We start from the raw sequence: 27,046 nt of genomic DNA, 5'->3' as shown, positions 1-27,046 counted from the left end.
GTGGGCTGGTGATGGTGATATGTTTTTGTGAAGGGGAGTGGGCTGGTGATGGTGATATGTTTTTGTGATGGGGGGTGGGCTGGTGATGGTGATATGTTTTTGTGATGGGGAGTGGGCTGGTGATGGTGATATGTTTTTGTGAAGGGGAGTGGGCTGGTGATGGTGATATGTTTTTGTGATGGGGAGTGGGCTGGTGATGGTGATATGTTTTTGTGATGGGGGTGGGCTGGTGATGGTGATATGTTTTTGTGATGGGGAGTGGGCTGGTGATGGTGATATGTTTTTGTGATGGGGAGTGGGCTGGTGATGGTGATATGTTTTTGTGATGGGGAGTGGGCTGGTGATGGTGATATGTTTTTGTGAAGGGGAGTGGGCTGGTGATGGTGATATGTTTTTGTGAAGGGGAGTGGGCTGGTGATGGTGATATGTTTTTGTGATGGGGAGTGGGCTGGTGATGGTGATATGTTTTTGTGATGGGGAGTGGGCTGGTGATGGTGATATGTTTTTGTGAAGGGGTGTGGGCTGGTGATGGTGATATGTTTTTGTGATGGGGAGTGGGCTGGTGATGGTGATATGTTTTTGTGAAGGGGAGTGGGCTGGTGATGGTGATATGTTTTTGTGATGGGGGTGGGCTGGTGATGGTGATATGTTTTTGTGAAGGGGAGTGGGCTGGTGATGGTGATATGTTTTTGTGATGGGGGTGGGCTGGTGATGGTGATATGTTTTTGTGATGGGGAGTGGGCTGGCAATGGTGATATGTTTTTGTGATGGGGTGTGGGCTGGTGATGGTGATATGTTTTTGCGATGGGGGTGGGCTGGTGATGGTGATATGTTTTTGTGAAGGGGAGTGGGCTGGTGATGGTGATATGTTTTTGTGATGGGGAGTGGGCTGGTGATGGTGATATGTTTTTGTGATGGGGAGTGGGCTGGTGATGGTGATATGTTTTTGTGAAGGGGAGTGGGCTGGTGATGGTGATATGTTTTGGTGATGGGGAGTGGGCTGGTGATGGTGATATGTTTTTGTGATGGGGAGTGGGCTGGTGATGGTGATATGTTTTTGTGATGGGGTGGGCTGGTGATGGTGATATGTTTTTGTGATGGGGGTGGGCTGGTGATGGTGATATGTTTTTGTGATGGGGAGTGGGCTGGTGATGGTGATATGTTTTTGTGAAGGGGAGTGGGCTGGTGATGGTGATATGTTTTTGTGATGGGGGTGGGCTGGTGATGGTGATATGTTTTTGTGATGGGGAGTGGGCTGGTGATGATGATATGTTTTTGTGAAGGGGAGTGGGCTGGTGATGGTGATATGTTTTTGTGATGGGGAGTGGGCTGGTGATGGTGATATGTTTTTGTGATGGGGGTGGGCTGGTGATGGTGATATGTTTTTGTGATGGGGGTGGGCTGGCGATGGTGATATGTTTTTGTGATGGGGGTGGGCTGGTGATGGTGATATGTTTTTGTGATGGGGAGTGGGCTGGTGATGGTGATATGTTTTTGTGATGGGGGTGGGCTGGCGATGGTGATATGTTTTTGTGATGGGGAGTGGGCTGGTGATGGTGATATGTTTTTGTGATGGGGTGGGCTGGTGATGGTGATATGTTTTTGTGAAGGGGAGTGGGCTGGTGATGGTGATATGTTTTTGTGATGGGGGTGGGCTGGTGATGGTGATATGTTTTTGTGATGGGGAGTGGGCTGGTGATGGTGATATGTTTTTGTGATGGGGGTGGGCTGGTGATGGTGATATGTTTTTGTGATGGGGGTGGGCTGGCGATGGTGATATGTTTTTGTGATGGGGGTGGGCTGGTGATGGTGATATGTTTTTGTGAAGGGGAGTGGGCTGGTGATGGTGATATGTTTTTGTGATGGGGGTGGGCTGGTGATGGTGATATGTTTTTGTGATGGGGGTGGGCTGGTGATGGTGATATGTTTTTGTGAAGGGGAGTGGGCTGGTGATGGTGATATGTTTTTGTGATGGGGGTGGGCTGGTGATGGTGATATGTTTTTGTGATGGGGGTGGGCTGGTGATGGTGATATGTTTTTGTGATGGGGAGTGGGCTGGTGATGGTGATATGTTTTTGTGAAGGGGAGTGGGCTGGTGATGGTGATATGTTTTTGTGATGGGGGTGGGCTGGTGATGGTGATATGTTTTTGTGATGGGGGTGGGCTGGTGATGGTGATATGTTTTTGTGATGGGGAGTGGGCTGGTGATGGTGATATGTTTTTGTGATGGGGAGTGGGCTGGTGATGGTGATATGTTTTTGTGAAGGGGAGTGGGCTGGTGATGGTGATATGTTTTTGTGATGGGGAGTGGGCTGGTGATGGTGATATGTTTTTGTGAAGGGGAGTGGGCTGGTGATGGTGATATGTTTTTGTGATGGGGAGTGGGCTGGTGATGGTGATATGTTTTTGTGAAGGGGAGTGGGCTGGTGATGGTGATATGTTTTTGTGATGGGGGTGGGCTGGTGATGGTGATATGTTTTTGTGATGGGAGTGGGCTGGTGATGGTGATATGTTTTTGTGATGGGGAGTGGGCTGGTGATGGTGATATGTTTTTGTGATGGGGAGTGGGCTGGTGATGGTGATATGTTTTTGTGATGGGGGTGGGCTGGTGATGGTGATATGTTTTTGTGATGGGGAGTGGGCTGGTGATGGTGATATGTTTTTGTGATGGGGGTGGGCTGGTGATGGTGATATGTTTTTGTGAAGGGGAGTGGGCTGGCGATGGTGATATGTTTTTGTGATGGGGGTGGGCTGGTGATGGTGATATGTTTTTGTGATGGGGAGTGGGCTGGTGATGGTGATATGTTTTTGTGATGGGGAGTGGGCTGGTGATGGTGATATGTTTTTGTGAAGGGGAGTGGGCTGGTGATGGTGATATGTTTTTGTGATGGGGAGTGGGCTGGTGATGGTGATATGTTTTTGTGATGGGGGTGGGCTGGTGATGGTGATATGTTTTTGTGATGGGGTGGGCTGGTGATGGTGATATGTTTTTGTGATGGGGAGTGGGCTGGTGATGGTGATATGTTTTTGTGATGGGGGTGGGCTGGTGATGGTGATATGTTTTTGTGATGGGGGTGGGCTGGTGATGGTGATATGTTTTTGTGATGGGGGTGGGCTGGTGATGGTGATATGTTTTTGTGATGGGTGTGGGCTGGTGATGGTGATATGTTTTTGTGATGGGGAGTGGGCTGGTGATGGTGATATGTTTTTGTGATGGGGAGTGGGCTGGTGATGGTGATATGTTTTTGTGATGGGGGTGGGCTGGTGATGGTGATATGTTTTTGTGATGGGGGTGGGCTGGTGATGGTGATATGTTTTTGTGATGGGAGTGGGCTGGTGATGGTGATATGTTTTTGTGATGGGGGTGGGCTGGTGATGGTGATACGTTTTTGTGATGGGGGTGGGCTGGTGATGGTGATATGTTTTTGTGATGTGGGTGGGCTGGTGATGGTGATATGTTTTTGTGATGGGGAGTGGGCTGGTGATGGTGATATGTTTTTGTGATGGGGAGTGGGCTGGTGATGGTGATATGTTTTTGTGATGGGGGTGGGCTGGTGATGGTGATATGTTTTTGTGATGGGGGTGGGCTGGTGATGGTGATATGTTTTTGTGATGGGAGTGGGCTGGTGATGGTGATATGTTTTTGTGATGGGGGTGGGCTGGTGATGGTGATACGTTTTTGTGATGGGGGTGGGCTGGTGATGGTGATATGTTTTTGTGATGGGAGTGGGCTGGTGATGGTGATATGTTTTTGTGATGGGGTGTGGGCTGGTGATGGTGATATGTTTTTGTGATGGGGGTGGGCTGGTGATGGTGATATGTTTTTGTGATGGGGGTGGGCTGGTGATGGTGATATGTTTTTGTGATGGGGGTGGGCTGGTGATGGTGATATGTTTTTGTGATGGGGTGGGCTGGTGATGGTGATATGTTTTTGTGATGGGGGTGGGCTGGTGATGGTGATATGTTTTTGTGATGGGGGTGGGCTGGTGATGGTGATATGTTTTTGTGATGGGGTGTGGGCTGGTGATGGTGATATGTTTTTGTGATGGGGGTGGGCTGGCGATGGTGATATGTTTTTGTGATGGGAGTGGGCTGGTGATGGTGATATGTTTTTGTGATGGGGGTGGGCTGGTGATGGTGATACGTTTTTGTGATGGGGGTGGGCTGGTGATGGTGATATGTTTTTGTGATGGGGGTGGGCTGGTGATGGTGATATGTTTTTGTGATGGGGTGTGGGCTGGTGATGGTGATATGTTTTTGTGATGGGGGTGGGCTGGTGATGGTGATATGTTTTTGTGATGGGGTGTGGGCTGGTGATGGTGATATGTTTTTGTGATGGGGGTGGGCTGGCGATGGTGAGCAGGGCAGCTCTGCAGGGGGTGGTCAGAACTGCGTACTGACCAGTTTGACTGGCCGCTGCCGCTCTGCAGATGAAGTGGTAAAGAATCTGAATCTGTACCATTTTAGTCGTTGTTTTCCAGTGTTGCACTTAAATAATAAATTTCTAACGTATGTCAGGGATAATAAGCCTGATTTATTGGGTATCTGGCGATTTTACTCAGATTTCTATTGGTACATCTTTGCACTGGTTGCAGTGGACAGCAAATTTTTCTGAATGTGCTGTTTCCTCAGAATTAGTTTTTGGTTATGGTGGACCGCTTATAGCTGAACACAAATATAATGTCAGACTACTTGGATCAGGTAGGAACTTGGAGAAACAAGAAATTAACATTTATTGAATTATAATGCGTTTAATTGCATAACAGTGCTGACACTGCAATAATTCAACTGAGCTGAAAACGTTTTGTTGATGATTTTCATTTGTACTCAGTGTCTTAGGCTTCTCATTTATTTATCCAACAATAATCAGCCCTGATCCCGTTTGTCCCAGTGAAAACCCATGCTTGTCACTGACAGCACCAAGATTTGCAGGGAAGAAATCTGAATGGAATGCAGAAAATGAATCTTTAGTGACATGTTGCACTTTATGGTTTTGTATGCTTGAAAAATGTTGTCAACTAGTTGCACGTAGTTTGGTGCACCGTAGTTGTCAAGAAAATTTTCAACATCCTTGAAGGCCTTCCATGCGATTTTCTCCAGTCTCACCAGAAGTGTTTAGAAATTGCCTGTGATTGATGACCTGTTTGATTTGTGGACCAACAAAAATACCTTCCTTAACATTGGCATCAGTTATTCCGAGAAACAACTGTCTCAAATATTAGATTAGATTATGAGAACACTCAGTCCTCTCTTATTGTCATTTAGAAATGATGCAATGTTTCTCCAGCGTGATATCACAGAAAACAGGACAAACCAAAGATTAACACTGACAGAACCACATAATTATAACATATAGTTACAGCAGTGCAAAGCAATACCATAACTTGATAAAGAACAGACCATAGGCACAGTAAAAAAAGTCTCAAAGTCCGAGTCGATCGACTCCCGAGTCCCTGATAGCAGGCGGCAAAAGGGAGAAACTCCCTGCCATAAACCTCCAGGCACCGTCAACTTGCCGATGCCTTGGAAGCAGCCGACACTGAGTCTGTCCGTTCGAAAACTTTGAGCCTCCGACCAGCCTCTCCGATACAGGCTCCCAAGCGCCATCCTCTGCCGAGTGCCTTGGACCTCTTCCCGGCCACTGAAACACACAAAGCCGAGGATTCGGGGCCTTCAGCTCTGGAGATTCCGGTTACCACACAGTAGCAGCGGCAGTGAAGTGGGCATTTCAGAAGTTTCTCCAGATGTTCCTCCGTGCTCTCACGTCCGTCTCCATCAAATCAGAATTGTGCATGGTACCCTACTTGACAGATAACAGACATCATCACCGCAGTGGCTGCGTGTCGTCATCTTCTCCTCCTGCCTATTGAAATCCTTCACAAAAATTTTTGTGCCTGGCGATAGCAGATTCCATCCTTGCAGTCTCGAACCCAGTAATTCTTCTTTTGCCTTTGACCAGGTCATTTAACTCAGATTGAGTTATCAGATGAGGTCAGTCAACATAAAAAGGGTGAAAATCAGTGTCGTTTTCCATTCCTGGCTCATGCACCGTGGCATCTTCGTCTGGCTCCTGTAGACTCCATCTGTCTGGTGCCTTCATTCCTGGAAGACGATTGTCATGTGACAGAGGTCTGATGGCTGAGGGGAGATTTGTCAATCTCGCCAACTTCACACCCAAAGCAGAGTTCATGCTCCGTCTTTTGAGATACAGGCGCCTACTCACCACAAACATAACAAAGTATCGTGGCCATTGCAGCATTGGCAAGACATTTTGGTATCACAAATACTCCTGAAAATACAATTACTTTATTAGAATGAGTCCACACAATATGCTGTGCGTGTGATCACAAACCGATACTCACAGAAACACAATCCATCTTCCAGCCTTTCTAAACCCTGCCCAGGCACGCCTGGACAAGATGGAAAACTTCACCTTACATTGTGGGCAACATTTTAATTGGCTTGAATTGACAAATATCGGCGGTTTAACAAACATTGTGCGTGCTGGTAAATGTCATGCTGATTTTCATGAGCAGCGGCCCAAAATTCATAAAATACACCCATAAGTATTCAGGAGGCAAAATCTTTGTTGTCCAGTGTTATCCGACGTGTTTTGGGGATTTATTGGTGACTTATGCGGAACGCGCGGCCTTTTCGGGGACACATTCGGGATCGGGGTTCCCGGAGCAACACGCCCCGTTCACTCTATAGACCGTATTCCCATGCGACGGAACTGAGGGCGCGTCCTTCATCGAGCTGCGACACCTACTGATGACGCCTGACGGCTGCGCATTAGCGCCACCGTAGTGAGGCGAAGATGACGTCAAAGGGCGGAAGTGACGGCTCAGCGCACCGGTCGACTTCCTGTTTCCGGGAGGAGAGGGAGAAGATGGTGCTGATCAAAGAGTAGTGAGTGGGGGCCGGGGGGGCAAGATGGAACAGTGGGAGGTCGGGGCTCCGCGATCGGGAGGACCAGACCTGGCAGGTGGGAGGACCGGACCCGGAGGGCAGGGCAAGAGAGCCCTCCATTGACTACCGGGTGCCCCCTTATGACCCCTCCTCGTCCTCCCTTCCCCCCTCAATCAAACCCCTCTCTCCATCCATCCACCCTCAAACTCCCTCCTCACCCTCTACCCTCAAACTCCCTCCACATCCTCTATCCTCTTCAAACTCCCTCCTCACTCCTTTTATCCCACCACCCTCAAGCTCCCTCATAACTCTCTCTCATGATTCCCTCTATCCCTCTTATTTCCAATGAATTCCTTCCTTCTCCATCCCTCAACCTCAGATATTCCTCAACTTGCAACTTCTCCCTTCCTCATCACCACCCTCCACCGTCACCCCCTGCCTCCATCTTCAGCTCCTCCCTCCAACCAACCTCTCACCAACACTCACCCCTGCCTGCCTGCCTCCATCTCGTCCCTCCCATATCCGCCCTCCCCTCTCAACACAACTCCTCAAGCCTCCCTCCCTCATCAACCTCATCTTGTTGCTCTGTCCTGTGCGAAAGCATTTGCAGTCAGTGAGGAAGGAGAGTGCTGTGGGTGGGGGGTGTTGCTGTGTACTCATTGTGATGGGTCTCTGCTCTCCACAGCCGAATCGTGCTCCCCTGTTCCGTTGAAGAGGTAAGTCTCAACATGTTACCTTAAATTAATTGATAAATTGGTTTATTATTGTCACGTGTACAGTGAAAAACTTGTCTGACACACTGTTCACACAGATCAGATCGTTACAGTGCACTGAGGCAGGAGAAGGCAAAACAATAACAGAATGCAGAGGAAAGTGTCACAGGTACAGAGAATGCACAGTGCAGGCAGACAGTGAGCTGCAAGATCATTACGAGCTGGAGTCTATCTTTTCATACTCGTGGTCCGTTCAGTGGTCTGACTATGTCAAGGTAGAATCTGCTGTTCAACCTGCTCAGCTCAGGCCACATCTGGAGTATGACATTTAGTCTGGTCACCCGGTTTCGGAGAGAGTGTCGGAGCATTGGAGAGGGTGTGAGGGATTTGGAGAGGGTGTGGGGGATTTGGAGAGGGTGTGGGGGATTTGGAGAGGGTGTGGGGGATTTGGAGAGGGTGTGAGAGATTTGGAGAGGGTAGGGGGATTTGGAGAGGGTGCGGGGGATTTGGAGAGGGTATGGGTGATTTGGAGAGGGTGTGAGGGATTTGGAGAGGGTGTGGGTGATTTGGAGAGGGTGTGAGGGATTTGGAGAGGGTGTGAGGGATTTGGAGAGGGTAGGGGATTTGGAGAGGGTGTGAGGGATTTGGAGAGGGTGTGAGGGATTTGGAGAGGGTAGGGGGATTTGGAGAGGGTATGGGTGATTTGGAGAGGGTGTGAGGGATTTGGAGAGGGTGTGGGGGATTTGGAGAGGGTGTGAGGGATTTGGAGAGGGTGTGGGGGATTTGGAGAGGGTAGGGGGATTTGGAGAGGGTGTGAGGGATTTGGAGAGGGTGTAAGGGATTTGGAGAGGGTGTGGGGGATTTGGAGAGGGTGTGAGGGATTTGGAGAGGGTGTGGGGGATTTGGAGAGGGTGTGGGGGATTTGGAGAGGGTGTGAGAGATTTGGAGAGGGTAGGGGGATTTGGAGAGGGTAGGGGGATTTGGAGAGGGTATGGGTGATTTGGAGAGGGTGTGAGGGATTTGGAGAGGGTGTGGGGGATTTGGAGAGGGTGTGGGGGATTTGGAGAGGGTGTGAGGGATTTGGAGAGGGTAGGGGGATTTGGAGAGGGTGTGAGGGATTTGGAGAGGGTGTGGGGGATTTGGAGAGGGTATGGGGGATTTGGAGAGGGTGTGAGGGATTTGGAGAGGGTGTGAGGGATTTGGAGAGGGTGTGGGGGATTTGGAGAGGGTGTGGGGGATTTGGAGAGGGTGTGAGGGATTTGGAGAGGGTAGGGGGATTTAGAGAGGGTGTGGGGGATTTGGAGAGGGTGTGAGAGATTTGGAGAGGGTAGGGGGATTTGGAGAGGGTGTGGGGGATTTGGAGAGGGTATGGGGGATTTGGAGAGGGTATGGGTGATTTGGAGAGGGTGTGAGGGATTTGGAGAGGGTATGGGTGATTTGGAGAGGGTATGGGTGATTTGGAGAGGGTGTGGGTCTTTGGAGAGGGTGCGAGGGCTTTGGAGACGGTGTGGGGGCTTTGGAGAGGGTGTGGGGGATTTGGAGAGGGTGCAGAAGATGTTCACCAGGATGCTGTCTGGGTTTGAGGGCTTGAGCTGGAAGGAGAGGTTGGACAATTTGGGTTGTTTCTCTGGAGCGACAGAGGCTGAGGGGAGATCTGATCGAGGTTTACAAGATCACGAGAGACACAGAGAGAGCAGACAGCCGGGGTAGCCGGTATCTATCTCCCCAGGGTGACTGTGTCTGATACTAGAGGGCATGCAGTTCAGGTGAGAGGGGGTAGTTTGAAGCTTTGCAGCACAAGGTTTTTACACAGAGAGCGGTGGCTGCCTGCACTGTGCTGCCAGGGAACGGAGTCATATTGATGACCTAGAATTGCATTGTGTATGGCTCATGAATTGTGAGCATAAAAATCTCATACTGTCTGCACCGGGTGGCGGGAAATTCACTCTGTGTCTGACCCTGGGAGTGTGTGATGGGACGGTGCGGAGGGAGTTTCACTCTGTGTCTGACCCCGGGAGTGTGTGATGGGACGGTGTGGAGGGAGATTCACTCTGTGTCTGACCCCGGGAGTGTGTGATTGGACGGTGTGGAGGGAGCTTCACTCTGTGTCTGACCCCGGGAGTGTGTGATGGGACGGTGTGGAGGGAGTTTCACTCTGTGTCTGACCCCGGGAGTGTGTGATGGGACGGTGTGGAGGGAGATTCACTCTGTGTTTGACCCCGGGAGTCTGTGATGGGATGGTGTGGAGGGAGTTTCACTCTGTGTCTGATCCCGGGAGTGTGTGATGGGACGGTGTGGAGGGAGATTCACTCTGTGTTTGACCCCGGGAGTCTGTGATGGGACGGTGTGGAGGGAGTTTCACTCTGTGTCTGATCCCGGGAGTGTGTGATGGGACGGTGTGGAGGGAATTTCTCTCTGAGTGTGATGGGACAGGGTGGAGGGAGATTCTCCCTGAGTGTGATGGGATGGTGTGGAAGGAGATTCTCTCTGAGTGTGATGGGACGGGGTGGAGGGAGATTCTCTCTGAGTGTGATGGGACGGGGTGGAGGGAGATTCTCTCTGAGTGTGATGGGACGGTGTGGAGGGAGATTCTCTCTGAGTGTGATGGGACGGCGTGGAGGGAGATTCTCTCTCTGACTGTGATGGGACGGTGTGGAAGGAGATTCTCTCTGAGTGTGATGGGACGGCGTGGAGGGAGATTCTCTCTGAGTGTAATGGGACGGTGTGGAGGGAGATTCTGAGTGATGGGACGGTGTGGAGGGAGATTCTCTCTGACTGTGATGGGACGGCGTGGAGGGAGATTCTCTGTGACTGTGATGGGACGGTGTGGAGGGAGATTCTCTCTGAGTGTGATGGGACGGTGTGGAGGGAGATTCTCTCTGAGTGTGATGGGACGGCGTGGAGGTAGGTTCTCTCTGAGTGTCATGGGACGGCGTGGAGGGAGATTCTCTCGTGAGTGTGATGGGACGGCGTGGAGGGAGATTCTCTCTGAGTGTGATGGGACGGCGTGGAGGGAGATTCTCTCTGAGTGTGATGTGACGGCGTGGAGGGAGATTCTCTCTGAGTGTGATGGGACGGTGTGGAGGGAGATTCTCTCTGAGTGTGATTGGACGGTGTGGAGGGAGATTCTGAGTGATGGGATGGTGTGGAGGGAGATTCTCTCTGAGTGTAATGGGACAGTTTGGAGGGAGATTCTGACTGTGATGGGACGGTGTGGAGGGAGATTCTCTCTGAGTGTAATGGGACGGTGTGGAGGGAGATTCGCTCTGAGTGTGATGGGACGGCGTGGAAGGAGATTCTCTCTGAGTGTAATGGGACGGTGTGGAGGGAGATTCTCTCTGAGTGTGATGGGACGGCGTGGAGGGAGATTCTCCCACTGACTGTGATGGGACGGTGTGGAGGGAGATTCTCCCACTGACTGTGATGGGACGGTGTGGAGGGAGATTCTCTCTGAGTGTGATGGACGGTGTGGAGGGAGATTCTCCCACTGACTGTGATGGGACGGCGTGGAGGGAGATTCTCTCTGAGTGTGATGGGACGGTGTGTAGGGAGATTCTCTCACTGACTGTGATGGGACGGTGTGGAGGGAGATTTTCTCTGAGTGTAATGGGACGGTGTGGAGGCAGATTCTGAGTGATGGGACAGCGAGGAGGGACATTCTCTCTGAGTGTAATGGGACGGTGTGGAGGGTGATTCTCTCTGAGTGCGATGGGACGGTGTGGAGGGAGATTCTGAGTGATGGGACGGCGAGGAGGGAGATTCTCTCTGAGTGTAATGGGACGGTGTGGAGGGAGATTCTGAGTGATGGGACAGTGTGGAGGGAGATTCTCTCTGAGTGTGATGGGTCAGTGTGGAGGGAGATTCTCTCTGACTGTGATGGGACGGTGTGGAGGGAGATTCTCTCTGACTGTGATGGGAAGGTGTGGAGGGAGATTCTCTCTGAGTGTGATGGGATGGTGTGGAGGGAGATTCTGAGTGATGGGACGGTGTGGAGGGAGATTCTTTCTGAGTGTGATGGGACGGTGTGGAGGGAGATTCTCTCTGAGTGTGATGGGACGGGGTGGAGGGAGATTCTCTCTGAGTGTGATGGGATGGGGTGGAGGGAGATGCTCTCTGAGTGTGATGGGACGGTGTGGAGGGAGATTCGGACTGTGATGGGACGGTGTGGAGGGAGATTCTCCCTCTGAGTGTGATGGGACGGTGTGGAGGGAGATTCTGAGTGATGGGATGGTGTGGAGGGAGATTCTCTCTGAGTGTAATGGGACGGTTTGGAGGGAGATTCGGACTGTGATGGGACGGTGTGGAGGGAGATTCTAAGTGATGGGACGGGGTGGAGGGAGATTCTCTCTGAGTGTGATTGGACGGTGTGGAGGGACATTCTGAGTGATGGGATGGTGTGGAGGGAGATTCTCTCTGAGTGTAATGGGACGGCGTGGAGGGAGATTCGGACTGTGATGGGACGGTGTGGAGGGAGATTCTCTCTGAGTGTAATGGGACGGCGTGGAGGGAGATTCGGACTGTGATGGGACGGTGTGGATGGAGATTCTCTCTGAGTGTGATGGGACGGCGTGGAGGGAGATTCTCTCTGAGTGTGATGGGACGGCGTGGAGGGAGATTCTCTCTGAGTGTGATGGGACGGTGTGGAGGGAGATTCTCTCTGAGTGTGACGGGACGGTGTGGAGGGAGATTCTCTCTGACTGATGGGACGGCATGGAGGGAGATTCTCTCTGAGTGATGGGACGGTGTGCAGGGAGATTCTCTCTGAGTGTGATGGGACGGCGTGGAGGTAGGTTCTCTCTGAGTGTCATGGGACGGCGTGGAGGGAGATTCTCTCGTGAGTGTGATGGGACGGCGTGGAGGGAGATTCTCTCTGAGTGTGATGGGACGGCGTGGAGGGAGATTCTCTCTGAGTGTGATGTGACGGCGTGGAGGGAGATTCTCTCCGAGTGTGATGGGACGGTGTGGAGGGAGATTCTCTCTGAGTGTGATTGGACGGTGTGGAGGGAGATTCTGAGTGATGGGATGGTGTGGAGGGAGATTCTCTCTGAGTGTAATGGGACAGTTTGGAGGGAGATTCTGACTGTGATGGGACGGTGTGGAGGGAGATTCGCTCTGAGTGTGATGGGACGGCGTGGAAGGAGATTCTCTCTGAGTGTAATGGGACAGTGTGGAGGGAGATTCTCTCTGAGTGTGATGGGACGGTGTGGAGGGAGATTCTCTCTGAGTGTGATGGGACGGTGTGGAGGGAGATTCTCTCTGAGTGTGATGGGACGGTGTGGAGGGAGATTCTCTCTGAGTGTGATGGGACGGTGTGGAGGGAGATTCTCTCTGAGTGTGATGTGACGGTGTGGAGGGAGATTCTCTCTGAGTGTGATGGGACGGTGTGGAGGGAGATTCTTTCTGAGTGTGATGGGATGGCGTGGAAGGAGATTCTCTCTGAGTGTGATGGGACGGTGTGGAGGGAGATTCTCTCTGAGTGTGATGGGACGGCGTGGAGGGAGATTCTCTCTGAGTGTGATGGGACGGCGTGGAGGGAGATTCTCTCTGAGTGTGATGGGACGGCGTGGAGGGAGATTCTCTCTGAGTGTGATGGGACGGCGTGGAGGGAGATTCTCTCTGAGTGTGATGGGACGGCGTGGAGGGAGATTCTCTCTGAGTGTGATGGGACGGCGTGGAGGGAGATTCTCTCTGACTGTGATGGGACGGCGTGGAGGGAGATTCTCTCTGAGTGTCATGGGACGGTGTGGAGGGAGATTCTCTCTGAGTGTCATGGGACGGTGTGGAGGGAGATTCTCTCTGAGTGTGACGGGACGGTGTGGAGGGAGATTCTCTCTGACTGATGGGACGGCGTGGAGGGAGATTCTCTCTGAGTGATGGGACGGTGTGGAGGGAGATTCTCTCTGAGTGTGATGGGACGGCGTGGAGGTAGGTTCTCTCTGAGTGTCATGGGACGGCGTGGAGGGAGATTCTCTCGTGAGTGTGATGGGACGGCGTGGAGGGAGATTCTCTCTGAGTGTGATGGGACGGCGTGGAGGGAGATTCTCTCTGAGTGTGATGTGACGGCGTGGAGGGAGATTCTCTCTCAGTGTGATGGGACGGTGTGGAGGGAGATTCTCTCTGAGTGTGATTGGACGGTGTGGAGGGAGATTCTGAGTGATGGGATGGTGTGGAGGGAGATTTTCTCTGAGTGTAATGGGACAGTTTGGAGGGAGATTCTGACTGTGATGGGACGGTGTGGAGGGAGATTCGCTCTGAGTGTGATGGGACGGCGTGGAAGGAGATTCTCTCTGAGTGTAATGGGACGGTGTGGAGGGAGATTCTCTCTGAGTGTGATGGGATGGCGTGGAAGGAGATTCTCTCTGAGTGTGATGGGACGGTGTGGAGGGAGATTCTCTCTGAGTGTGATGGGACGGTGTGGAGGGAGATTCTCTCTGACTGATGGGACGGTATGGAGGGTGATTCTCTCTGAGTGTGATGGGACGGTGTGGAGGGAGATTCTCTGTGAGTGTGATGGGACGGTGTGGAGGGAGATTCTCTCTGAGTGTGATGGGACGGCGTGGAGGGAGATTCTCTCTGAGTGTAATGGGACGGTGTGGAGGGAGATTCTCTCTGAGTGTCATGGGACGGCGTGGAGGGAGATTCTGTCTGAGTGTGATGGGACGGTGTGGAGGGATATTCTCTCTGAGTGTGATGGGACGGTGTAGAGAGAGATTCTCTCTGACTGATGGGACGGCATGGAGGGAGATTCTCTCTACGTGATGGGACGGTGTGGAGGGAGATTCTCTCTGAGTGTGATGGGACGGCGTGGAGGGAGATTCTCTCTGAGTGTGATGGGACGGCGTGGAGGGAGATTCTCTCTGAGTGTGATGGGACGTTGTGGAGGGAGATTCTCTGTGAGTGTGATGGGACGGCGTGGAGGGAAATTCTGAGTGTGATGGGACGGCGTGGAGGGAGATTCTCTCTGAGTGTGATGGGACTGCGTGGAGGGAGATTCTCTCTGAGTGTCATGGGACGGTGTGGAGGGAGATTCTCTCGTGAGTGTGATGGGACGGCGTGGAGGGAGATTCTGAGTGATGGGACGGTGTGGAGGGAGATTCTGAGTGATGGGACGGTGTGGAGGGAGATTCTCTCTGAGTGTGATGGGACGGTGTGGAGGGAGATTTTCTCTGAGTGTAATGGGACGGTGTGGAGGGAGATTCTCTGAGTGTGATGGGACGGTGTGGAGGGAGATTCTCTCTGAGTGTGATGTGACGGTGTGGAGGGAGATTCTCTCTGACTGTGATGGGACGGTGTGGAGGGAGATTTTCTCTGAGTGTAATGGGACGGTGTGGAGGCAGATTCTGAGTGATGCGACGGCGAGGAGGGACATTCTCTCTGAGTGTAATGGGACGGTGTGGTGGGAGATTCTGAGTGATGGGACGGCGAGGAGGGAGATTCTCTCTGAGTGTAATGGTACGGTGTGGAGGGAGATTCTGAGTGATGGGACGGTGTGGAGGGAGATTCTCTCTGAGTGTGATGGGTCAGTGTGGAGGGAGATTCTCTCTGACTGTGATGGGACGGTGTGGAGGGAGATTCTCTCTGAGTGTGATGGGACGGCGTGGAGGGTGATTCTCTCTGAGTGTGATGGGATGGCGTGGAGGGAGATTCTCTCTGAGTGTGATGGGACGGCGTGGAGGGAGATTCTCTCTGAGTGTGATGGGACGGTGTGGAGGGAGATTCTCTCTGAGTGTGATGGGACAGCGTGGAGGGAGATTCTCTCTGAGTGTGATGGGACGGTGTGGAGGGAGACACTCTCTGAGTGTGACGGGACGGTGTGGAGGGAGATTCTCTCTGATGGGACGGCGTGGAGGGAGATTCTCTCTGAGTGATGGGACGGTGTGGAGGGAGATTCTCTCTGAGTGTGATGGGACGGCGTGGAGGTAGATTCTCTCTGAGTGTCATGGGACGGCGTGGAGGGAGATTCTCTCGTGAGTGTGATGGGACGGCGCGGAGGGAGATTCTCTCTGAGTGTGATGGGACGGCGTGGAGGGAGATTCTCTCTGAGTGTGATGTGATGGCGTGGAGGGAGATTCTGAGTGATGGGATGGTGTGGAGGGAGATTCTCTCTGAGTGTGATGGGACGGTGTGGTGGGAGATTCTCTCTGAGTGTGATGGGACGGTGTGGAGGGAGATTCTCTCTGAGTGTGATGGGACGGGGTGGAGGGAGATTCTCTCTGAGTGTGATGGGACGGTGTGGACGGAGATTCTCTCTGAGTGTGATGGGACGGTGTGGAGGGAGATTCTCTCTGAGTGTGATGTGACGGTGTGGAGGGAGATTCTCTCTGAGTGTGATGGGACGGTGTGGAAGGAGATTCTTTCTGAGTGTGATGGGACGGCGTGGAAGGAGATTCTCTCTGAGTGTGATGGGACGGTGTGGAGGGAGATTCTCTCTGAGTGTGATGGGACGGTGTGGAGGGAGATTCTCTCTGACTGATGGGACGGTGTGGAGGGAGATTCTCTCTGAGTGTGATGGGACGGTGTGGAGGGAGATTCTCTGTGAGTGTGATGGGACGGTGTGGAGGGAGATTCTCTCTGAGTGTGATGGGACGGCGTGGAGGGAGATTCTCTCTGAGTGTCATGGGACGGCGTGGAGGGAGATTCTCTCTGAGTGTCATGGGACGGCGTGGAGGGAGATTCTGTCTGAGTGTGATGGGACGGCGTGGAGGGAGATTCTCTCTGAGTGTGATGGGACGGCGTGGAGGGAGATTCTCTCTGAGTGTGATGGGACGGCGTGGAGGGAGATTCTCTCTGAGTGTGATGGGACGGCGTGGAGGGAGATTCTCTCTGAGTGTGATGGGACGGCGTGGAGGGAGATTCTCTCTGAGTGTGATGGGACGGCGTGGAGGGAGATTCTCTCTGAGTGTGATGGGACGGCGTGGAGGGAGATTCTCTCTGAGTGTGATGGGACGGTGTGGAGGGAGATTCTCTCTGACTGTGATGGGACGGCGTGGAGGGAGATTCTCTCTGAGTGTCATGGGACGGTGTGGAGGGAGATTCTCTCTGAGTGTGACGGGACGGTGTGGAGGGAGATTCTCTCTGACTGATGGGACGGCGTGGAGGGAGATTCTCTCTGAGTGATGGGACGGTGTGGAGGGAGATTCTCTCTGAGTGTGATGGGACGGCGTGGAGGTAGGTTCTCTCTGAGTGTCATGGGACGGCGTGGAGGGAGATTCTCTCGTGAGTGTGATGGGACGGCGTGGAGGGAGATTCTCTCGTGAGTGTGATGGGACGGCGTGGAGGGAGATTCTCTCTGAGTGATGGGACGGTGTGGAGGGAGATTCTCTCTGAGTGTGATGGGACGGCGTGGAGGTAGGTTCTCTCTGAGTGTCATGGGACGGCGTGGAGGGAGATTCTCTCGTGAGTGTGATGGGACGGCGTGGAGGGAGATTCTCTCTGAGTGTGATGTGACGGCGTGGAGGGAGATTCTCTCTCAGTGTGATGGGACGGTGTGGAGGGAGATTCTCTCTGAGTGTGATTGGACGGTGTGGAGGGAGATTCTGAGTGATGGGATGGTGTGGAGGGAGATTTTCTCTGAGTGTAATGGGACAGTTTGGAGGGAGATTCTGACTGTGATGGGACGGTGTGGAGGGAGATTCGCTCTGAGTGTGATGGGACGGCGTGGAAGGAGATTCTCTCTGAGTGTAATGGGACGGTGTGGAGGGAGATTCTCTCTGAGTGTGATGGGATGGCGTGGAAGGAGATTCTCTCTGAGTGTGATGGGACGGTGTGGAGGGAGATTCTCTCTGACTGTGATGGGACGGTGTGGAGGGAGATTCTCTCTGACTGATGGGACGGTATGGAGGGTGATTCTCTCTGAGTGTGATGGGATGGTGTGGAGGGAGATTCTCTGTGAGTGTGATGGGACGGTGTGGAGGGAGATTCTCTCTGAGTGTGATGGGACGGCGTGGAGGGAGATTCTCTCTGAGTGTAATGGGACGGTGTGGAGGGAGATTCTCTCTGAGTGTCATGGGACGGCGTGGAGGGAGATTCTGTCTGAGTGTGATAGGACGGTGTGGAGGGAGATTCTCTCTGAGTGTGATGGGACGGCGTGGAGGGAGATTCTCTCTGAGTGTGATGGGACGGCGTGGAGGGAGATTCTCTCTGAGTGTGATGGGACGGCGTGGAGGGAGATTCTCTCTGAGTGTGATGGGACGGTGTGGAGGGAGATTCTCTCTGACTGTGATGGGACGGCGTGGAGGGAGATTCTCTCTGAGTGTCATGGGACGGTGTGGAGGGAGATTCTCTCTGAGTGTCATGGGACGGTGTGGAGGGAGATTCTCTCTGAGTGTGACGGGACGGTGTGGAGGGAGATTCTCTCTGACTGATGGGACGGCGTGGAGGGAGATTCTCTCTGAGTGATGGGACGGTGTGGAGGGAGATTCTCTCTGAGTGTGATGGGACGGCGTGGAGGTAGGTTCTCTCTGAGTGTCATGGGACGGCGTGGAGGGAGATTCTCTCGTGAGTGTGATGGGACGGCGTGGAGGGAGATTCTCTCTGAGTGTGATGGGACGGCGTGGAGGGAGATTCTCTCTGAGTGTGATGTGACGGCGTGGAGGGAGATTCTCTCTCAGTGTGATGGGACGGTGTGGAGGGAGATTCTCTCTGAGTGTGATTGGACGGTGTGGAGGGAGATTCTGAGTGATGGGATGGTGTGGAGGGAGATTTTCTCTGAGTGTAATGGGACAGTTTGGAGGGAGATTCTGACTGTGATGGGACGGTGTGGAGGGAGATTCGCTCTGAGTGTGATGGGACGGCGTGGAAGGAGATTCTCTCTGAGTGTAATGGGACGGTGTGGAGGGAGATTCTCTCTGAGTGTGATGGGATGGCGTGGAAGGAGATTCTCTCTGAGTGTGATGGGACGGTGTGGAGGGAGATTCTCTCTGAGTGTGATGGGACGGTGTGGAGGGAGATTCTCTCTGACTGATGGGACGGTATGGAGGGTGATTCTCTCTGAGTGTGATGGGACGGTGTGGAGGGAGATTCTCTGTGAGTGTGATGGGACGGTGTGGAGGGAGATTCTCTCTGAGTGTGATGGGACGGCGTGGAGGGAGATTCTCTCTGAGTGTAATGGGACGGTGTGGAGGGAGATTCTCTCTGAGTGTCATGGGACGGCGTGGAGGGAGATTCTGTCTGAGTGTGATGGGACGGTGTGGAGGGATATTCTCTCTGAGTGTGATGGGACGGTGTAGAGAGAGATTCTCTCTGACTGATGGGACAGCATGGAGGGAGATTCTCTCTACGTGATGGGACGGTGTGGAGGGAGATTCTCTCTGAGTGTGATGGGACGGCGTGGAGGGAGATTCTCTCTGAGTGTGATGGGACGGCGTGGAGGGAGATTCTCTCTGAGTGTGATGGGACGTTGTGGAGGGAGATTCTCTGTGAGTGTGATGGGACGGCGTGGAGGGAAATTCTGAGTGTGATGGGACGGCGTGGAGGGAGATTCGCTCTGAGTGTGATGGGACTGCGTGGAGGGAGATTCTCTCTGAGTGTCATGGGACGGTGTGGAGGGAGATTCTCTCGTGAGTGTGATGGGACGGCGTGGAGGGAGATTCTGAGTGATGGGACGGTGTGGAGGGAGATTCTGAGTGATGGGACGGTGTGGAGGGAGATTCTCTCTGAGTGTGATGGGACGGTGTGGAGGGAGATTCTCTCTGAGTGTGATGGGACGGTGTGGAGGGAGATTCTCTCTGAGTGTGATGTGACGGTGTGGAGGGAGATTCTCTCTGACTGTGATGGGACGGTGTGGAGGGAGATTTTCTCTGAGTGTAATGGGACGGTGTGGAGGCAGATTCTGAGTGATGCGACGGCGAGGAGGGACATTCTCTCTGAGTGTAATGGGACGGTGTGGTGGGAGATTCTGAGTGATGGGACGGCGAGGAGGGAGATTCTCTCTGAGTGTAATGGTACGGTGTGGAGGGAGATTCTGAGTGATGGGACGGTGTGGAGGGAGATTCTCTCTGAGTGTGATGGGTCAGTGTGGAGGGAGATTCTCTCTGACTGTGATGGGACGGTGTGGAGGGAGATTCTCTCTGAGTGTGATGGGACGGCGTGGAGGGTGATTCTCTCTGAGTGTGATGGGATGGCGTGGAGGGAGATTCTCTCTGAGTGTGATGGGACGGCGTGGAGGGAGATTCTCTCTGAGTGTGATGGGACGGTGTGGAGGGAGATTCTCTCTGAGTGTGATGGGACAGCGTGGAGGGAGATTCTCTCTGAGTGTGATGGGACGGTGTGGAGGGAGACACTCTCTGAGTGTGACGGGACGGTGTGGAGGGAGATTCTCTCTGACTGATGGGACGGCGTGGAGGGAGATTCTCTCTGAGTGATGGGACGGTGTGGAGGGAGATTCTCTGAGTGTGATGGGACGGCGTGGAGGTAGATTCTCTCTGAGTGTCATGGGACGGCGTGGAGGGAGATTCTCTCGTGAGTGTGATGGGACGGCGCGGAGGGAGATTCTCTCTGAGTGTGATGGGACGGCGTGCAGGGAGATTCTCTCTGAGTGTGATGTGATGGCGTGGAGGGAGATTCTCTCTGTGTGTGATGGGACGGTGTGGAGGGAGATTCTGAGTGATGGGATGGTGTGGAGGGAGATTCTCTCTGAGTGTGATGGGACGGTGTGGTGGGAGATTCTCTCTGAGTGTGATGGGACGGTGTGGAGGGAGATTCTCTCTGAGTGTGATGGGACGGGGTGGAGGGAGATTCTCTCTGAGTGTGATTGGACGGTGTGGAGGGAGATTCGTGAGTGATGGGATGGTGTGGACGGAGATTCTCTCTGAGTGTGATGGGACGGTGTGGAGGGAGATTCTCTCTGAGTGTGATGTGACGGTGTGGAGGGAGATTCTCTCTGAGTGTGATGGGACGGTGTGGAAGGAGATTCTTTCTGAGTGTGATGGGACGGCGTGGAAGGAGATTCTCTCTGAGTGTGATGGGACGGTGTGGAGGGAGATTGTCTCTGAGTGTGATGGGACGGTGTGGAGGGAGATTCTCTCTGACTGATGGGACGGTGTGGAGGGAGATTCTCTCTGAGTGTGATGGGACGGTGTGGAGGGAGATTCTCTCTGAGTGTGATGGGACGGTGTGGAGGGAGATTCTCTCTGAGTGTGATGGGACGGCGTGGAGGGAGATTCTCTCTGAGTGTCATGGGACGGCGTGGAGGGAGATTCTCTCTGAGTGTCATGGGACGGCGTGGAGGGAGATTCTGTCTGAGTGTGATGGGACGGCGTGGAGGGAGATTCTCTCTGAGTGTGATGGGACGGCGTGGAGGGAGATTCTCTCTGAGTGTGATGGGACGGCGTGGAGGGAGATTCTCTCTGAGTGTGATGGGACGGCGTGGAGGGAGATTCTCTCTGAGTGTGATGGGACGGCGTGGAGGGAGATTCTCTCTGAGTGTGATGGGACGGCGTGGAGGGAGATTCTCTCTGAGTGTGATGGGACGGCGTGGAGGGAGATTCTCTCTGAGTGTGACGGGACGGTGTGGAGGGAGATTCTCTCTGACTGATGGGACGGCGTGGAGGGAGATTCTCTCTGAGTGATGGGACGGTGTGGAGGGAGATTCTCTCTGAGTGTGATGGGACGGCGTGGAGGTAGGTTCTCTCTGAGTGTCATGGGACGGCGTGGAGGGAGATTCTCTCGTGAGTGTGATGGGACGGCGTGGAGGGAGATTCTCTCTGAGTGTGATGGGACGGCGTGGAGGGAGATTCTCTCTGAGTGTGATGTGACGGCGTGGAGGGAGATTCTCTCTCAGTGTGATGGGACGGTGTGGAGGGAGATTCTCTCTGAGTGTGATTGGACGGTGTGGAGGGAGATTCTGAGTGATGGGATGGTGTGGAGGGAGATTTTCTCTGAGTGTAATGGGACAGTTTGGAGGGAGATTCTGACTGTGATGGGACGGTGTGGAGGGAGATTCGCTCTGAGTGTGATGGGACGGCGTGGAAGGAGATTCTCTCTGAGTGTAATGGGACGGTGTGGAGGGAGATTCTCTCTGAGTGTGATGGGATGGCGTGGAAGGAGATTCTCTCTGAGTGTGATGGGACGGTGTGGAGGGAGATTCTCTCTGAGTGTGATGGGACGGTGTGGAGGGAGATTCTCTCTGACTGATGGGACGGTATGGAGGGTGATTCTCTCTGAGTGTGATGGGACGGTGTGGAGGGAGATTCTCTGTGAGTGTGATGGGACGGTGTGGAGGGAGATTCTCTCTGAGTGTGATGGGACGGCGTGGAGGGAGATTCTCTCTGAGTGTAATGGGACGGTGTGGAGGGAGATTCTCTCTGAGTGTCATGGGACGGCGTGGAGGGAGATTCTGTCTGAGTGTGATGGGACGGTGTGGAGGGATATTCTCTCTGAGTGTGATGGGACGGTGTAGAGAGAGATTCTCTCTGACTGATGGGACAGCATGGAGGGAGATTCTCTCTACGTGATGGGACGGTGTGGAGGGAGATTCTCTCTGAGTGTGATGGGACGGCGTGGAGGGAGATTCTCTCTGAGTGTGATGGGACGGCGTGGAGGGAGATTCTCTCTGAGTGTGATGGGACGTTGTGGAGGGAGATTCTCTGTGAGTGTGATGGGACGGCGTGGAGGGAAATTCTGAGTGTGATGGGACGGCGTGGAGGGAGATTCGCTCTGAGTGTGATGGGACTGCGTGGAGGGAGATTCTCTCTGAGTGTCATGGGACGGTGTGGAGGGAGATTCTCTCGTGAGTGTGATGGGACGGCGTGGAGGGAGATTCTCTCTGAGTGTGATGGGACGGCGTGGAGGGAGATTCTCTCTGAGTGTGATGGGACGGCGTGGAGGGAGATTCTCTCTGAGTGTGATGGGACGGCGTGGAGGGAGATTCTCTCTGAGTGTGATGGGACGGCGTGGAGGGAGATTCTCTCTGAGTGTGATGGGACGGCGTGGAGGGAGATTCTCTCTGAGTGTGATGGGACGGCGTGGAGGGAGATTCTCTCTGAGTGTGATGGGACGGCGTGGAGGGAGATTCTCTCTGAGTGTGATGGGACGGCGTGGAGGGAGATTCTCTCTGAGTGTGATGGGACGGTGTGGAGGGAGATTCTCTCTGACTGTGATGGGACGGCGTGGAGGGAGATTCTCTATGAGTGTCATGGGACGGTGTGGAGGGAGATTCTCTCTGAGTGTGACGGGTCGGTGTGGAGGGAGATTCTCTCTGACTGATGGGACGGCGTGGAGGGAGATTCTCTCTGAGTGATGGGACGGTGTGGAGGGAGATTCTCTCTGAGTGTGATGGGACGGCGTGGAGGTAGGTTCTCTCTGAGTGTCATGGGACGGCGTGGAGGGAGATTCTCTCGTGAGTGTGATGGGACGGCGTGGAGGGAGATTCTCTCTGAGTGTGATGGGACGGCGTGGAGGGAGATTCTCTCTGAGTGTGATGTGACGGCGTGGAGGGAGATTCTCTCTCAGTGTGATGGGACGGTGTGGAGGGAGATTCTCTCTGAGTGTGATTGGACGGTGTGGAGGGAGATTCTGAGTGATGGGATGGTGTGGAGGGAGATTTTCTCTGAGTGTAATGGGACAGTTTGGAGGGAGATTCTGACTGTGATGGGACGGTGTGGAGGGAGATTCGCTCTGAGTGTGATGGGACGGCGTGGAAGGAGATTCTCTCTGAGTGTAATGGGACGGTGTGGAGGGAGATTCTCTCTGAGTGTGATGGGATGGCGTGGAAGGAGATTCTCTCTGAGTGTGATGGGACGGTGTGGAGGGAGATTCTCTCTGACTGTGATGGGACGGTGTGGAGGGAGATTCTCTCTGACTGATGGGACGGTATGGAGGGTGATTCTCTCTGAGTGTGATGGGACGGTGTGGAGGGAGATTCTCTGTGAGTGTGATGGGACGGTGTGGAGGGAGATTCTCTCTGAGTGTGATGGGACGGCGTGGAGGGAGATTCTCTCTGAGTGTGATGGGACGGCGTGGAGGGAGATTCTCTCTGAGTGTGATGGGACGTTGTGGAGGGAGATTCTCTGTGAGTGTGATGGGACGGCGTGGAGGGAAATTCTGAGTGTGATGGGACGGCGTGGAGGGAGATTCTCTCTGACTGTGATGGGACTGCGTGGAGGGAGATTCTCTCTGAGTGTCATGGGACGGTGTGGAGGGAGATTCTCTCGTGAGTGTGATGGGACGGCGTGGAGGGAGATTCTGAGTGATGGGACGGTGTGGAGGGAGATTCTGAGTGATGGGACGGTGTGGAGGGAGATTCTCTCTGAGTGTGATGGGATGGTGTGGAGGGAGATTCTCTCTGAGTGTGATGGGACGGCGTGGAGGGAGATTCTCTCTGAGTGTGATGTGACGGCGTGGAGGGAGATTCTCTCTCAGTGTGATGGGACGGTGTGGAGGGAGATTCTCTCTGAGTGTGATTGGACAGTGTGGAGGGAGATTCTGAGTGATGGGATGGTGTGGAGGGAGATTTTCTCTGAGTGTAATGGGACAGTTTGGAGGGAGATTCTGACTGTGATGGGACGGTGTGGAGGGAGATTCTCTCTGAGTGTGATGGGACGGCGTGGAAGGAGATTCTCTCTGAGTGTAATGGGACGGTGTGGAGGGAGATTCTCTCTGAGTGTGATGGGATGGCGTGGAAGGAGATTCTCTCTGAGTGTGATGGGACGGTGTGGAGGGAGATTCTCTCTGAGTGTGATGGGACGGTGTGGAGGGAGATTCTCTCTGACTGATGGGACGGTATGGAGGGTGATTCTCTCTGAGTGTGATGGGACGGTGTGGAGGGAGATTCTCTGTGAGTGTGATGGGACGGTGTGGAGGGAGATTCTCTCTGAGTGTGATGGGACGGTGTGGAGGGAGATTCTCTCTGAGTGTGATGTGACGGTGTGGAGGGAGATTCTCTCTGACTGTGATGGGACGGTGTGGAGGGAGATTTTCTCTGAGTGTAATGGGACGGTGTGGAGGCAGATTCTGAGTGATGCGACGGCGAGGAGGGACATTCTCTCTGAGTGTAATGGGACGGTGTGGTGGGAGATTCTGAGTGATGGGACGGCGAGGAGGGAGATTCTCTCTGAGTGTAATGGGACGGTGTGGAGGGAGATTGTGTGTGATGGGACGGTGTGGAGGGAGATTCTCTCTGAGTGTGATGGGTCAGTGTGGAGGGAGATTCTCTCTGACTGTGATGGGACGGTGTGGAGGGAGATTCTCTCTGAGTGTGATGGGACGGCGTGGAGGGTGATTCTCTCTGAGTGTGATGGGATGGCGTGGAGGGAGATTCTCTCTGAGTGTGATGGGACGGCGTGGAGGGAGATTCTCTCTGAGTGTGATGGGACGGTGTGGAGGGAGATTCTCTCTGAGTGTGATGGGACAGCGTGGAGGGAGATTCTCTCTGAGTGTGATGGGACGGTGTGGAGGGAGACACTCTCTGAGTGTGACGGGACGGTGTGGAGGGAGATTCTCTCTGACTGATGGGACGGCGTGGAGGGAGATTCTCTCTGAGTGATGGGACGGTGTGGAGGGAGATTCTCTCTGAGTGTGATGGGACGGCGTGGAGGTAGATTCTCTCTGAGTGTCATGGGACGGCGTGGAGGGAGATTCTCTCGTGAGTGTGATGGGACGGCGCGGAGGGAGATTCTCTCTGAGTGTGATGGGACGGCGTGGAGGGAGATTCTCTCTGAGTGTGATGTGATGGCGTGGAGGGAGATTCTCTCTGTGTGTGATGGGACGGTGTGGAGGAAGATTCTGAGTGATGGGATGGTGTGGAGGGAGATTCTCTCTGAGTGTGATGGGACGGTGTGGTGGGAGATTCTCTCTGAGTGTGATGGGACGGTGTGGAGGGAGATTGTCTCTGAGTGTGATGGGACGGGGTGGAGGGAGATTCTCTCTGAGTGTGATTGGACGGTGTGGAGGGAGATTCGTGAGTGATGGGATGGTGTGGACGGAGATTCTCTCTGAGTGTGATGGGACGGTGTGGAGGGAGATTCTCTCTGAGTGTGATGTGACGGTGTGGAGGGAGATTCTCTCTGAGTGTGATGGGACGGTGTGGAAGGAGATTCTTTCTGAGTGTGATGGGACGGCGTGGAAGGAGATTCTCTCTGAGTGTGATGGGACGGTGTGGAGGGAGATTCTCTCTTAGTGTGATGGGACGGTGTGGAGGGAGATTCTCTCTGACTGATGGGACGGTGTGGAGGGAGATTCTCTCTGAGTGTGATGGGACGGTGTGGAGGGAGATTCTCTCTGAGTGTGATGGGACGGTGTGGAGGGAGATTCTCTCTGAGTGTGATGGGACGGCGTGGAGGGAGATTCTCTCTGAGTGTCATGGGACGGCGTGGAGGGAGATTCTCTCTGAGTGTCATGGGACGGCGTGGAGGGAGATTCTGTCTGAGTGTGATGGGACGGCGTGGAGGGAGATTCTCTCTGAGTGTGATGGGACGGCGTGGAGGGAGATTCTCTCTGAGTGTGATGGGACGGCGTGGAGGGAGATTCTCTCTGAGTGTGATGGGACGGCGTGGAGGGAGATTCTCTCTGAGTGTGATGGGACGGCGTGGAGGGAGATTCTCTCTGAGTGTGATGGGACGGCGTGGAGGGAGATTCTCTCTGAGTGTGATGGGACGGCGTGGAGGGAGATTCTCTCTGAGTGTGATGGGACGGTGTGGAGGGAGATTCTCTCTGACTGTGATGGGACGGCGTGGAGGGAGATTCTCTCTGAGTGTCATGGGACGGTGTGGAGGGAGATTCTCTCTGAGTGTGACGGGTCGGTGTGGAGGGAGATTCTCTCTGACTGATGGGACGGCGTGGAGGGAGATTCTCTCTGTGTGATGGGACGGTGTGGAGGGAGATTCTCTCTGAGTGTGATGGGACGGCGTGGAGGTAGGTTCTCTCTGAGTGTCATGGGACGGCGTGGAGGGAGATTCTCTCGTGAGTGTGTTGGGACGGCGTGGAGGGAGATTCTCTCTGAGTGTGATGGGACGGCGTGGAGGGAGATTCTCTCTGAGTGTGATGGGACGGTGTAGAGAGAGATTCTCTCTGACTGATGGGACGGCATGGAGGGAGATTCTCTCTACGTGATGGGACGGTGTGGAGGGAGATTCTCTCTGAGTGTGATGGGACGGCGTGGAGGGAGATTCTCTCTGAGTGTGATGGGACGGCGTGGAGGGAGATTCTCTCTGAGTGTGATGGGACGTTGTGGAGGGAGATTCTCTGTGAGTGTGATGGGACGGCGTGGAGGGAAATTCTGAGTGTGATGGGACGGCGTGGAGGGAGATTCTCTCTGAGTGTGATGGGACTGCGTGGAGGGAGATTCTCTCTGAGTGTCATGGGACGGTGTGGAGGGAGATTCTCTCGTGAGTGTGATGGGACGGCGTGGAGAGAGATTCTGAGTGATGGGACGGTGTGGAGGGAGATTCTGAGTGATGGGACGGTGTGGAGGGAGATTCTCTCTGAGT

General features: G+C 53.7%; 1 protein-coding gene across 1 annotated transcript in view; it reads left to right on the top strand.

Moving 5' to 3' along the window:
• The first annotated feature begins 6,830 nt into the window (after positions 1 to 6,830).
• pitpnbl (phosphatidylinositol transfer protein, beta, like) overlaps positions 6,831 to 27,046 on the top strand; it is a 73,930-nt gene continuing 53,714 nt past the window's right edge. The window contains exons 1-2 of the mRNA XM_063063054.1: positions 6,831 to 6,909; positions 7,595 to 7,625. Coding sequence (XP_062919124.1) covers positions 6,890 to 6,909; positions 7,595 to 7,625 — 51 coding nt within the window. The 5' untranslated portion in view covers positions 6,831 to 6,889. The remainder of the gene's footprint in view (positions 6,910 to 7,594; positions 7,626 to 27,046) is intronic.

The sequence above is a fragment of the Mobula hypostoma genome, chromosome 11 (genome assembly GCF_963921235.1).
Source record: "Mobula hypostoma chromosome 11, sMobHyp1.1, whole genome shotgun sequence".
Classification (NCBI taxonomy): domain Eukaryota; kingdom Metazoa; phylum Chordata; class Chondrichthyes; order Myliobatiformes; family Myliobatidae; genus Mobula; species Mobula hypostoma.
Note: the sequence above shows the minus strand (reverse complement) of the source record. Positions and strands in the feature narration are given on the sequence as shown.